The 12828-nt window shown below is 56.4% G+C and overlaps 4 protein-coding genes across 6 annotated transcripts; 2 read left to right on the forward strand and 2 right to left on the reverse strand.

Moving 5' to 3' along the window:
* The first annotated feature begins 33 nt into the window (after window positions 1-33).
* On the forward strand, window positions 34-2033 carry Hspb6 (heat shock protein family B (small) member 6). Its single transcript, XM_021641278.2, has 3 exons — window positions 34-231; window positions 899-1021; window positions 1107-2033. Exons 1-3 carry the CDS (start codon window positions 34-36, stop codon window positions 1272-1274), a joined length of 489 nt encoding a protein of 162 aa, XP_021496953.1. The 3' UTR covers window positions 1275-2033.
* A 43-nt stretch (window positions 2034-2076) lies between these two features.
* On the reverse strand, window positions 2077-8621 carry Lin37 (lin-37 DREAM MuvB core complex component). Of its 2 annotated transcripts, none has more exons than XM_060366672.1 (7): window positions 8329-8621; window positions 4051-4126; window positions 3813-3863; window positions 3505-3534; window positions 3341-3426; window positions 3098-3264; window positions 2077-2413 (listed from the first exon to the last, which is right to left on the reverse strand). In XM_060366672.1, exons 2-7 carry the CDS (start codon window positions 4122-4124, stop codon window positions 2117-2119), a joined length of 705 nt encoding a protein of 234 aa, XP_060222655.1. In that variant the 5' UTR covers window positions 4125-4126; window positions 8329-8621; the 3' UTR covers window positions 2077-2116. The 2 variants fall into 2 exon arrangements, with proteins under 2 accessions (XP_060222655.1, XP_021496934.1); XM_021641259.2 differs by lacking the exon at window positions 8329-8621 and adding an exon at window positions 5692-5907.
* Window positions 7741-9022, reverse strand: Psenen (presenilin enhancer, gamma-secretase subunit). 2 transcript variants are annotated; one of them, XM_021641298.2, is made up of 4 exons: window positions 8864-9022; window positions 8630-8756; window positions 8160-8264; window positions 7741-8002 (listed from the first exon to the last, which is right to left on the reverse strand). In XM_021641298.2, exons 2-4 carry the CDS (start codon window positions 8688-8690, stop codon window positions 7863-7865), a joined length of 306 nt encoding a protein of 101 aa, XP_021496973.1. In that variant the 5' UTR covers window positions 8691-8756; window positions 8864-9022; the 3' UTR covers window positions 7741-7862. The 2 variants fall into 2 exon arrangements, with proteins under 2 accessions (XP_021496973.1, XP_021496964.1); XM_021641289.2 differs by having other exon boundaries at window positions 8630-8759; window positions 8864-9016.
* Window positions 9023-9076: 54 nt separating this feature from the next.
* On the forward strand, window positions 9077-11118 carry U2af1l4 (U2 small nuclear RNA auxiliary factor 1 like 4). The gene is made up of 8 exons (XM_021641269.2): window positions 9077-9186; window positions 9324-9411; window positions 9714-9780; window positions 9868-9917; window positions 9990-10088; window positions 10233-10366; window positions 10464-10559; window positions 10847-11118. The coding sequence occupies exons 1-8, from the start codon at window positions 9143-9145 to the stop codon at window positions 10929-10931; spliced, it is 663 nt and encodes a 220-aa protein (XP_021496944.1). The 5' UTR covers window positions 9077-9142; the 3' UTR covers window positions 10932-11118.
* Window positions 11119-12828: the final 1710 nt, after the last annotated feature.

A 12828-nucleotide genomic window follows, 5' to 3' on the forward strand; every position in this document is an offset into this window, starting at 1 on the left:
CTGCGGGACCCAGGGTAGCCGCGGAGGAGCAGGATGGAGATCCCGGTGCCCGTGCATCCTTCCTGGCTGCGCCGCGCCTCAGCGCCTTTACCGGGTTTTTCCACTCCGGGACGTCTCTTTGACCAGCGTTTCGGCGAGGGACTGCTCGAGGCCGAGTTGGCGTCCCTGTGCCCCGCTGCGATCGCCCCCTACTATCTGCGTGCCCCCAGTGTGGCGCTGCCCACAGCCCAGGTGCCAGGCCAGGGGAGAGGGACAACCCAACCACAACAAGACTGGGGGTCTGGGTCACCCTGGGGCGGAGGCGGGGATGCCTGTTGATTTTGAGCTGAAGGGACGATGTGCCCCCTCAGTGGGCCACTGGGAGTGCCCTGAGTGTGTGGCTCGAGGTCGGTTACTGTCCCTTGTGGGTGGGGCGTGGGGTCACCCCCGCCCGGAGCCTGATGGCTGGAGGAGACCGTTGACGGGGGAATCTGGGGGAAAGGACAGTGAGTCCTGACGGGCTGGAATGCTGCTCTAGCTGTGGGCGGCGCTGCCAAGTCTCCTAGGCGGGTCCCGTGGCTTGATGAAGGGGGTCTTGGGCGCTCTAGAGCGGGGGAAGGGTACCTGTAAAGGTAGAGGGGAGGTCCCGTGCGTGACCTGTGAACTCTGGAGACGGGGGAGAGGCACCTTGTTTGTTAGCAGGGCGGAGACCTGGCGGCTGCGGGGCAGAGGGCTCGGGGTGGTTCAGGGTTCACCCGTGGATGTGGGCCCAGTGTCTACAAGCGGAGGGAGGGGACCAGTTACTGTGTGTGTGAGGAGGTCGAGGTTCTGGAGTTTCCGTAAGCTCCGTGGGGTAGTGGGTGCTTGGTCCCAGCAGCGAAGCCCCTCCTGACGGAAGCCCCGCGCCCTGCGTGCGCAGGTGCCCACAGACCCCGGGCATTTCTCCGTGCTGCTGGACGTCAAGCACTTCTCGCCGGAGGAAATCTCCGTCAAGGTGGTCGGCGACCACGTGGAGGTCCACGCTCGGCACGAGGAACGCCCGGTGGGTGTGCAGGCCGGTGGGGCGGCGGGGGCGGGCGGCGGCGGGGCGGGGGGATGCTCAAGCCCCTCTCCCCTCCCCGCCCCAGGATGAACATGGATTCATTGCTCGCGAGTTCCACCGCCGCTACCGCCTGCCTCCCGCTGTGGACCCTGCTGCGGTGACCTCCGCGCTGTCTCCCGAGGGTGTCCTGTCCATCCAGGCCGCACCAGCCTCGGCCCAGGCCCCGCTTCCGTCACCGACTGCTGCCAAGTAGGGGTCCGGGAGGTACAGGCCGCACCTGGGAGGCCTCTTCAGGCTACCTTTTAAAAGCCGATCTGACTCCGTCGCCCAGCCAGATGTCCCGATCGCTGTCAAGACAGTCCTCCCAACCACGTCTAGATGTCCTCCCCTGGGAGGGACCTCTCCACCCAAAACCCTACTGCGCCTTAGAAACCCAGACACCCACTTAGCCCCGCCCACAGCCCTCGGGCCCCGCCACGAGACCTCTGTAGTGAGAACACAACCCCACTGTCACCCTCAGCCTGCACTCAGGCTGTACTTCTAACTTTAGAACACCCCAGTGTGTCACCAGACAGTGTGGTAAGCGCTCCCTGATTCCAGGCCTGTCACCCAATTCACCGCAGTGACCATTGGGCTAGCCAGTCTGGGGGCCAGCAGTGATTCCACATCAGAACACTACCGCCTGGTCCACCAGACCAGATCCTGTTCTATAACCTGACACTCCTCTGCCCCGGGCACCTAAATTCTTGAATCCTGTTCTGACCTCCAATCCTTGGGATACCTATTCCTGACCAACCATGACCCCCAAACTCAAATTGTACAGACACCCCAACTTCCCCGGATGTGCTAGGCGATGCCCCAGAGCCCCTGAGCTCCTTTATCCCGGCTCCCCATTGGCAGCCAGCTCTCCCTACAGCCACCTCCACATCTCAGTCACATCTTCATTCCCAACACTGTCCCTGTCACCACAGGCCTTCCTACCGCCAGTCCCCAATAAATGCGCTAGAGATTTGTCGGTTGCCTTCTGTGTGGGCCGGGAAGGACGGGCTGGCCAGTGTGGTGGGGGCAGGTTTATTGGGGAGGGGACTGGGACCATCACTGCCGATCATACATCTCCCGCAGGATCTTCATGCTCTCTGAGTAGCGGAGCTGGTTCCGATGAGACGCCTCTTTCCACCTCTGGCGAATGCGTTTCCAGCGTTGCATGTTCCGATAGATGAGCGTGGAGGGCGAAGGCTCGGGCTCAGAGGGCTCATCTTCGGGGGTGCCCTGGGTCTCAGGCTGCAGTGGGGACGGAATTCGTGATCTGCAGCCCTCTCCGAGGGGTCCAGGGGCTGTGGGCGGAGGCAGCTTGTACACATCGCGACTCTTGCTGTTGACGACCTCTGAACCCTGGGGAGACAAAGCCCCAGATGAGGCCCGGGAGTTAGAGCAGAGGGTTGAAAGTACATGCCATCCCCCACCTCTCCCAGTGACAGACGCGAGGGGTCTACCTGGACACCTGTACTTCGAGGAGTCACAGCAGAGGGACACACCTAGACAGCTAGAGGATGTCTTCCTGTTCTAGGGGCTGTGTCTTCTCATCAGCCTGAGAACCCTGTTCTACCCTTGCCAAGTCCAGGGAATTCCATCTACATCTGTCAGCCCAAGGGGGAAGGGGGCGAGATGCCTGCCTCAGGGAATTGTCCAGGGGTGCTATGTCTATTCTTATCTTGACAGTCCCGGAGAACTCAAGTCATATGTCTGTCCCAGGGATCCCTGCTGTCTACCCTTTCAGGCCAGCTGAGTTCCAAACCCCCATTACCCTCCACCCAGCCCACAGGAAGGCCCCATCTGGCAGCCAGCCACATCTGTTCGCACTAAAGATGCCTGTTCAGCCCTTTGTTGGAACCCCTGTTCCCGAGGAAGCCAGACCCACCCAGCCTAGGGACCTCTATCCATCCTCCTCACTTACGAGCACACAGCTGTGTCCTACCTGACCCTACCTATATTCATCAAGGGGACCTGGAGGTCACCGCTAACGGGGAGTTTCTGAGCCTATCCACCTGCTGCTCTCTGACCCGACACTCATCCCACCTCTTCATCCTCAGGCAGAGGGGGCAGCGGCGAGCTGGGTGACCGCTCCCGCCCTCGCACTGCGGGGCTGTTGCGCATCCAGGCACGGCAGATGGGATACAGTGGTGTGTTCTCGCTGAACTGGGCCAAGTCCACACTCCGGTCGAACAGCTTGATCACATATGTGTCTGGGTGGGGAGGTGGGAGATAAGTGAGCCCCTGTGTGCCACGCCCACCCGCCCTCTCGGTCCCCGGCCTACTCACTGGATCTCTGAGGCCCCCCCTCAGCCAGCCCATCGTCCATCTCCCGCCTCTTCTTCCTCCGCTGGTGGGGGAAGCGGGCAGATGGCCTGTGTGGGGAAGGTGAGTGTCAGCCCGGAGTTAAGGACTGGGAGCCTGTTAGTGGGCTGGGGCCCCAGGCACCTCACCTTTTGCCAGTGGCAGCAATGGCGCAGTCCCTGCAGGGAGAGACAAGGTGTCAGCAGGCTGAGCCTTTACTAATCATCAGTAACAGAGCACTGCCTACCATGGGCCCTGAGGTTCAGTCCTTAGCACTGAAAACAAGCAGAAACGGACACCCGGGAGGTTACGGTACCTCGAGCCTCTTATCCCAACACTCCTACGGTGTTAGCCCTTAGGCCACAGGTATCTTTGCCCAGATAGCACGGTTAGGACTTAGGGGAACGGAGGTCCCCGCCCCAGGCTCTCGGGTCTAAATCTCATCAACACCGCTTACTTGTTGTGTGTATCGGAGGGGGTTTTCCCAGCTTCCTCATCCAGGCGTTCCCTGGGAGCAAAAAAAGCGCAATTGGCTTAAGGTACCGAGGGCCCGGAGTGTCTCGATACTTAGTCTTCCCAAGGAACACTTTTCTCCCCAGGTTAGCTTCTAGCCTCCCAGCCAGGTCCCCCAACAATCAGAGGCCATCCAAACACAATTCCCACCCTCGTGGTTCCCCAGGCTGGACCCTCCCCACCTGTCCATGTGACTCTTCTCCAGCAGACACTGAAGAACAGCATCCAGCTGGTTCCGGGCTTTGGCCATCTCCATCTCTGAGGGAGAAGGTAGGAATCAGCTCCGTGTGCACATCCCACACCCACAGGCGCCTGGACCCGCCAGGGATGTTCCCTTCCCGTCCCGGTCTCAGTTCACTTGGCTTCCCGAGTGTCTGTCGCCATGTTCCTTCTCCACCTGGCCCTTTCCTCCCACTCAGCTCCTAGCCTCGGTCTCCTTTTCTGATCACGTTCCACAAAATGGACAAGAGGGCCTTCCAAAAAGAAAGCCAAGGCTAGCTGGGAAGAGTGGCACATTTCTGTTATCTCAGTACGCTGGAGCCTGAGGCAGGAGGATCAAGAGGTCAGGGCCAACGTCAGCTATATGAGATCCTGTCTCAAACAATAAGCAAGCAAAACAAAGAAAAAAACAAAAACGGTCAACCAGCATAGTTTTGATCTTCCCCAGCACAGAACACTCCAGGAGTCCACAATCCTGGCCCCCAAAATGGGGTCTGTACTCAGCCTGGTCTTTCCAAGCCTACCCTTGTTCTACCCGCATAGCTGTGAGGCTCCCTTCACTTTTCACTTTTTATTTTAATATAGCCCTAGGCTGGCCTCGGCTAAACAGACCAAACTGGTCTTAAATTCAGGGGCCTGTCTTTGTCTTGCGTGTACAGGGATTAAAGAAATTGCCAGCACCAAAAGCCCCTTCCACTAGCCACTAAAGTTTTGTTATTGAATGGTTTTTGGTTTGTTTGTTTGTTGTTTTTAATGCACCTTTACCAACTCACTCCTTGTTCAAAAGCCTCTCCAGACTACCCATTTCCCTCAAAGGAAAAGTCAAAAGCCCCTTCCTGGACCCACAGATGGGAGGACCCGCCCTCCTCCCATCGCCTCTTTGCTCACTGGCCAGCCACGCTCCCTTGTCTGCTGCTCCTTTTGTCTCCCCACATTGCCATTTCCTTGTATATTTTCCCCATCGTGATGCTTCCCAGAAAGGCCCCGAAATCCCAGGATCCGGTTACTGTCCTGTCTTATCATCTGTGACTACAGGGCCTACCTACCCTTCCTGGGTCTGGAGATGGAATCCCGGAGGCAAATGCATGCTAGGCAAACAATCTACCACTGGATTCACTGCAGCTTCAGCCCCTATCTTGTTTTATGTGACATTTACCCCACTTAGCACCTCGCACCATCATCTACTACTGATCACCCTTTTCAGGGCTCTGGACTCCCTCCAAATTGCCCTTTACCTGAGCCTCAGTTTTCTCATCTATCACCCTACACCATAAGGTTATTGGAATACAGCGATTACTGAGGATTGATTCCCTGTACTTCAGGGTCACACAACTGCTGACTCACGACCACTGTCAGAAATGGGGAAACAGGTAGAAAGAGAAAAGGACCCTTCTTAGAGTGAGGGGTTCCGGACCCCGACGTTTCACCACATCGTGGCCAGAACCACCACCCTTCAATCTCAAGGCCACTTGGAACACAGCCCGGATGGATTGAAGGTGGCCACGCTCCGTGTGACTGTCAGATGGGCTGCAGAGAGATGTAGCATAGCCCGCTCTTTCAAGATGAAGCCCTGTCCTTCGGAGTCCTGGATCCCCAGTCCTCACCTGATTTCTCCACTTTTACCTTTACCGGGAACATGATTTGGGTCCAGGTCTGATTTCCTGGATCAGAAAAACTTAGAGGAGGCGGAGTTCACAAGCCAAGGCGGGAAGGAAAAGGTCAAAGGTAAGTCTGGGCACCACTGGTCCTCCGGCCTGAGCACTGTCCAGTCGCGACAGCCTTGGCCGCCACTTCCCCTCTTTCCCTTCTGTGGGCGGGCCCCTTTGGCAGTCGCTCTTCCCCACTAGATAATGAAAACGTCAGTTTCCCTGGCTGGCCAATTGACAGCCTCTACTCTTGGCTCCAGCCTTAAGTTCCACCTTCCTGGTTCCGGAAACAAACCAACGACAAGCCAGGCACCTGAAGGGGGCGGGGCGGTAATACAAACTTCCGAGGCTCAAGATGGTAGCCCGCCTGCGCTGCGCAGGGCACTACGGGAAACAAGGGCTCCAGCGCTGCAAGGCTTCCTGGGATTTGTAGTGTTATGTTTTAATATCACCAACATACCCATTTCCAGCGTCACTGAGGTTTCCTAGGAAGAAGGCCGACCTGGAGAAGGACTAGCTCCTTTCTCACAGAGGGCTCGCATGGTGTCGACTGCCTGCTGCTGTCTTTTTGAGTAAAAGCTCCCTTATTTAAGTTTTAAGAGGGCTGGGTATTCATTCAGACATTGAGGGCACTGCAATGAACAAGACAACAATCTTTGCCCCGATGTGGCTTATTTCATAGAGAACAGAAGGCAGTCAACACGCAAGCCAGAAATTCTAAATGAAATGTAATAGGAACAAAAAAAAAAAATGTCTTAAAATACTCACAGGGAACATCAAGGTGAGGACTGAGATTTTTGTTCTGTTGGGGGGGGGGGGGGGAGTCAGGGTTTCTTTGTGTAAACTTGGATGTTCTGGACTAGGTTTGTAGACCAGACTGTCCTCGAACTCAGAGATCCATCAGCCTCTGCCTCCCTGAATGTTGGGATAATAGGCACATGCCCAGTCGGGACACTGAGATTTTATTATATCATTATTTGTGTATTTATTGCCTCACTCTGGCTCGGCCTAGCCTGAAACTATGTATGTGACCCGAGCTGGCTCTGACCTCTCTGAAGTCCTCCTGCCTCAGCTTCCCAAGTATGTGATCAACAGCACCACTACCACAACCTGCTGCTGGGTGTTATTTATTGAGGGGGCACAGCTGTAGAGGTTAGACTACCACTAACAGGACTCGGGGATCAACCCGGATCAGGATTGGCAGCAAGTGCCCCCACCCAGTGAGTCATCGCCCCAGACCCTCTGCTGAGACTGTATTTTATTGTTTTGAAACACGCCCTGGCTGGCCTGGGACTCACAGAAATTTACCTGCCTCTGCTTCCCAAGTGCTGGGGTTACTGAAGGGAGCTACCAGAATCATGACTCTTTAAACAGGACGATCAAGACGAAGGAGAGATGGCTCAGTGGTTAAGGAGACCCACACGGTGACTCACACCCATCTGGAACTGCAGTTCCAGGGGGACAAACGCCCTCTTCTAGTCTCCACGGGCACCTGCATTAAAATATGCGCGCATGCCCGAGCGCTCACACACACACACACACCACAGAAATAAACAAACCAAGGATAAAAACAGGAAAGTCAAGGGCGTTCCTAAGAACGCTCTTGGATATTTCTCTTGCAGAAAACACCTCCTTCACAGTGAGAATGTCTCGGCTCAAATGAAGTCTTCCGCGGCAGAGACTACTAAGACCTAGAACAAGAAAGCGAGTATCTCCAACCTAGCACCTTTCTAAGGTTAGTGAAGTGCACGGCCAGGAAACCACACACCTCCAGTTAAGAAAAGCATATTTTTAAAGTCGCTGGGAGCATCATCCCTCTCTTTTCCATCTGGAAGACAGGGTCCCTACGCAGGAAGGTTCTTACTTCAAAGAAATACAAGTCAATGAAATAAAACTTCATACAAGGCGTGAGGCGCTAAGCCTAACACACAAGATATTCCGTAAGTGCATTTGATTGCTGGTGATCGTTTTATGCTTCTACCTCCAAAAGATCCCAAGAACTCAATATTTAAAGTTAGGGTCCTTTATTGGGGCAGATGGGAAATGGGAAACAGTCTTCGGGATCTGAGAAAAAGCTTAGAGTGGAGAAGCACATCTTGGGAGAAAGAACAGATCACCAGCTTGTGCAGCTAGGGAGTGCCCAGAGGGATCGTGAAGGACAGGTAGTCCCCAAGAGCACCCCAGCGGGGCCGGTAGATCTGGAAGATGGTGATCCAGGTGGTGAGAACAATCACCCAGAAGAGGAAGCCCACTGCTGAGCGCCACACATCTATAATGAAGAACGAGAACGGGAGAGTTGGCCTCCCCCAGGCCACCCCCTTTATCTTCGTCACAGATCTCCCAGAGTCCTGGAGCCTCCATCAGTCCCTCCCAACCACCCGCTGGCCTTTTTTTTTTTTTTTTTTGGCTGGCTCCCTAGAACTCACAGCCTTTGATTTGGCTTTGCTCTGTGTAGGCTGGGGCGAGGAAGGCCTCTCTGAAGAACCAGAAAATGTTGACCAACCAAAGAAAAGGCAGGAACGCAAATCCACCTTGGGAAAAAAAAAAATACCCAAACTTAGTCAAATGGCAATGGGGACCTTTCCTAATCCCCACCTTGGAAGGCTCATTTGGACGGTCCTCTCCCTAGTTCAACTGGAGATCTCCGGGGCCTGAGGGGTCCTGGCTCTCATCTACGGATCCAGGAATCCGATTCCTCGGCTATCTCCTTTTCGGGACCTAGGCGTTCATTCTTCCTTCGCCGATCACTGCAAGTCAGACCGAGGCCTCTCTCCTCGCGGATCAGGGTCTACGTTATCCCCAGGCTCACGGACGCAGCCCCAGGCGTGCTCTCGCCTCGGGCGCTCCAGCCCAGCGGCCCTCCACCGGCCTGACACCCCAGGGGGATCGGCCTTACCGAGGTAGTACTTCCGGCACAGGTTCAGCTTCTCCTCATTGGACACGCGCTCCAGATTCATAGCTGCGCTGGAGCGTGGTGGTCCTCGGGGTCGACGGCGGCAAGAAGTTCACGAGCAACCACGCCCCTGCTGCGACAAATCAGATCAAGGCGGGTTGGCACCAGGAAGGAGCAGGCGGCTGGAGCCAGGAAGTTCCTTGTCTAGTTAGGCTACACCAGACAGCTCCGACTCACCGACGGACTCGCTCGCTGCTGCCTGGAACTCCTCTGCGGGGGGATACGCCTCAGGTTTCTGTGGGGTTCGTCGCCTCGTTTCCCCCCCCCCGCCCCAACTCAGGCTTCGTTGTGCGCAAGCGCCGTCGAGACACTTGCACAGGATGGTCGGGACTGGGCGAACCGGCCTCCAACACGCGTGCGCAGTCGGGCTGCAGACAGTGACGAACTACACTTCCCAACGCTCCCGAGCAACGGAAGTGATGCAGGGAGCAGGCGCGTTGGAGTGTTCGGGTAAAAATGGCTGAATATTTAGCTTCGATATTCGGGACTGAGAAGGACAAGTGAGACTGGTGAAGGGAGTGGCCTGCCGGGGAGCCGGGGCACTTGGGTGCTTAGGGGCTGGGCGGACAGGGCGGTGTTCGTGGGATGCCCGGGCTGCGCGGCCCTCGGTTTACCTCTGTCTTTGCACCTCTTCCAGGGTTAACTGCTCTTTTTACTTTAAGATTGGGGCCTGCCGGCACGGGGACCGGTGCTCCCGACTTCACAACAAACCGACTTTCAGCCAGGTGAGACCCAGATTCACGCCTCCCCGAGCTGCCCGTCAACCCGGGGTCCCGCCTCTTCCGGATTCCGAAGGCCAATCCTACCCCTCTTTGCTTCCCGACCTGGCCCTCTGGGTAGACCCCACTTCCCAGGGACTGGGCCACGCCTCCCTCGGCCACAGGCCACGCCCCCGGGCTGCCCAGGTTGCTTCTCAGGAGCCAGTGTCCGATCCACCGCGCCCGTTCACGCCTCAGCCCCCAGCCTCACCCCTACGGTGCCTGCCGCTCCGCCTTCTGAGCGCAGGCCTCTCTTGAATTTTGTTCAGACCATAGTCCTGCTCAACTTGTACCGGAATCCACAGAACACAGCCCAAACCGCAGACGGATCCCACTGTGAGTAAGAAACCCGATAGTTCGGGGGCTGGGCAGACAGCCCCCGGCGGTTTACGCCCTCCTTTTCACCCTGCATGCCTCCTCCAGGTCACGTGAGCGACGTGGAGGTGCAGGAACACTACGATAACTTCTTTGAGGTGAGGGTTGCTAGGGTGGCTGGGTTTTTCCGTGCGCCGGGCCTTAGCTGAGCCTTTCCGCATCCCCCTCAGGAGGTGTTCACGGAGCTGCAGGAAAAGTATGGCGAGATTGAAGAGATGAACGTGTGCGACAACCTTGGGGACCACCTCGTGGGCAACGTCTATGTTAAGGTGCCTGTTGCCCCCTGCCTAGCGCCTGGTGGCCACCGCCGAAACCTCCCAGCCTGAGGATTATCGCTAGGGCCAGCCTCAGAGCTGATCGGCCCCCCGAAGACCTTGAATTCCACAGCCCACGGTCACCCACTTTCCCCTCAGTTCCGGCGGGAGGAGGATGCAGAGCGGGCCGTGAATGAACTCAATAACCGCTGGTTCAACGGGCAGGCCGTGCACGCCGAGCTGTCTCCCGTCACGGACTTCCGAGAGTCATGCTGCCGGCAGTATGAGATGGGGTAAGGGAGGCTTCAAAGTGGGTTAGGCGTGGGGAGTTCCAGGTGCTTTGGTGGGGGGGTGTCAGTGATGATGGCCTGTCTGTCTGTCTGTCTTTAGGGAATGTACCCGAGGTGGCTTCTGCAACTTTATGCACTTACGGCCCATATCCCGGAACTTGCGACGGCAGCTCTACGGACGAGGACCCCGGCATAGGTATCTCAGGCCCAGCCTGCGTGTTTTCCTAAGATGAACCTGGTTCTGACTTGTGGCCATACCACCCTAAGGCTCTTGTGCCCAAAATACAGTTTTGAGCCCTGCCTGGACAAGTGTTTTGGCCTCAGTTCCCAAAACAGTTTGAATCCCAAACCCAAGACCAGCCAGAGTACCAGTCCTAAAATGACATTAACAATGATCGCATCCCTGAGACAAGCCTGGGAAAATCTCCACATCACTCCTGACTCTTCCTCCCATCTCTGTCCACTCCTCTTCCCACTTCCCAGGTCACCCCCGAGGTCCCATACAGGCCACCGTCCCCGAGAAAGGAACAGACGTCGTTCCCCAGACCACCGGCACGGTCGCTTCTGAGGCTGGTGCCCTGTTCTTCACCCAGGGACACGGATGGCCCCGTCCAGCATCCCTTCCCAGGCCCCCTTCGCTTTCCTGCTCCATCACCCCCCAGGCTTCAGAGCTTCAGAATGTGATCGGTTTGGCACGGGAACCTCCTCCTCCTCTGCCCGTCCCTCCTCCAATAAAGCTTATGAAGTTTGTGTGACGGAGGTCTGTGGTTTCCCTCCACCCCCACATCTGAGAAAAGGCTCTGCAGAGGAACGTGGAGCCAGCTGAGAAGGAGGCTTGGCGTCTGGGTCTGCACTGGTGAGTGGGGACTGCTTTTGTATCCGGAACCTCAAGGTCCATTCTAGGCTCCTTTAGGGATAGGTGCCTGTTTGTGGTAGGCTGGAGGATTCCTAACAGATGGGATTAGAAAAAGAGGGGACGAGAGGTGGCTTGGTACTGGTGAGTCTGCTACAGGTTAGGCCTGCTCACTGAAGCCCACACCTCACCACCGAGGTGAAAGGTCTAACGTCTAGCCCTTGCAAACCCTTCATCAGAACTTACTACCTTCCAGGTACTGTAGTGTAGTTTGTTGATTCTAATTGTTTTTGAAGCAGGGCTTCTCTGTGTAGCCCTGGCTGGCCTGGAACTCTCTATGTAGACCATGCTAGCCTCAAACTCACAGAGATCCTCCTGCCTCCCCAAGGTGTGCACACTACACCTGTTGTGACCTTTAAAGTAAACTCTCCCCGCCTCCCAACACACACACTGACTTCACCGGGCCAGACAGGTTCTGTTACCCTGTCTCAGAGACCAGTATGAGGACACGATAATCTGCCGAGCCACATCACATCAAGTTCTCTTCGCACCTTGTGGGCTTGGAGCTGGGGACAGGGTACACCAGCTCCCAAAAAGGTCCAGGAATTAATTCTGTGCCCACATCTGCCCCTTCCTTCTGCCTTGAATTCCTGGAGTGTGCTGCGGAAGTGGCGGGGGTCGAGTCGAGTGGCCACAGCCCTCGGGGTGCAGGCTCTGCCGAGCTGGGGCCCAGCTGGCCTTTCTGGACAGTGGTGGCGGCAGAGCTGCTTCTGAGGCTGCTTCACTGGAAGGCCCTCCCTTCTGCGGCCGCCTCGAGCACTGGCAAGAGGGGCTGCAGCAGCTGCCTGCAACGCTTCGGGCCTCCTGTGTGTCCTGGTGAGGGCCCCAATTGAGATGGTGGTAGCGAGGGAGCCATCTGCTGCTCTGGGCCAGCTGGGTCATGCAGATGCACTGCAGGTGCTGTCCACACTTGGCCGTGTCAGGGTTTGCTGGGGTTTAATAAAAGTTCCCCGTGGAGCCAGTGTCCACTCTCTTCCTTTAAAGGGGTTTTCCTGACATACAGTCCTGAGTGGGCCCCAAGCCAACAGACATCCTTCTTTTCTGTAAAGGATCCAGTATGAACAGGACCATCTTACCTGGCTGCCCGTGAGGTTACTCACTCAGCTGTGCAAGAAGGTAGGCACCAGCACACTTTGAGGCTGGATCTCATGTAGCCCATGCTGGCCTTGAACCCTGTATGAAGCTGCAGAGGACTTTCAGTTCCTGGAACCTGGAACCTAGATCCCCCTGCCTTTACTTTTCAAGTACACCTCACCTTTTCATCTCATACATGATACGCCAGCACTCTCATCCAGCAAGTCACATCCTAACTCTACTCCCTCATCTGGACTGTGGCTTCCTGGGTTACAATGGTTATGCAAAGTGGGAGCTTCCATCTGCCTTCAGCACCACACAAATGAAATGCACAGGGCTGACGAGATGGCTCAGTGGGTAAAACTGCTTCCCACACAAGCCTTCAGCCTTGAACTGGATCTCTGGAACTGACTCCTGAAATTGGCCTCTGACCTCTATGGGCACAAGATGAGGCAGCACAGGCACACTCACAACCACA

This window comes from Meriones unguiculatus, chromosome 14 (assembly GCF_030254825.1).
Source record: "Meriones unguiculatus strain TT.TT164.6M chromosome 14, Bangor_MerUng_6.1, whole genome shotgun sequence".
Taxonomy (NCBI): Eukaryota; Metazoa; Chordata; class Mammalia; order Rodentia; family Muridae; genus Meriones; species Meriones unguiculatus.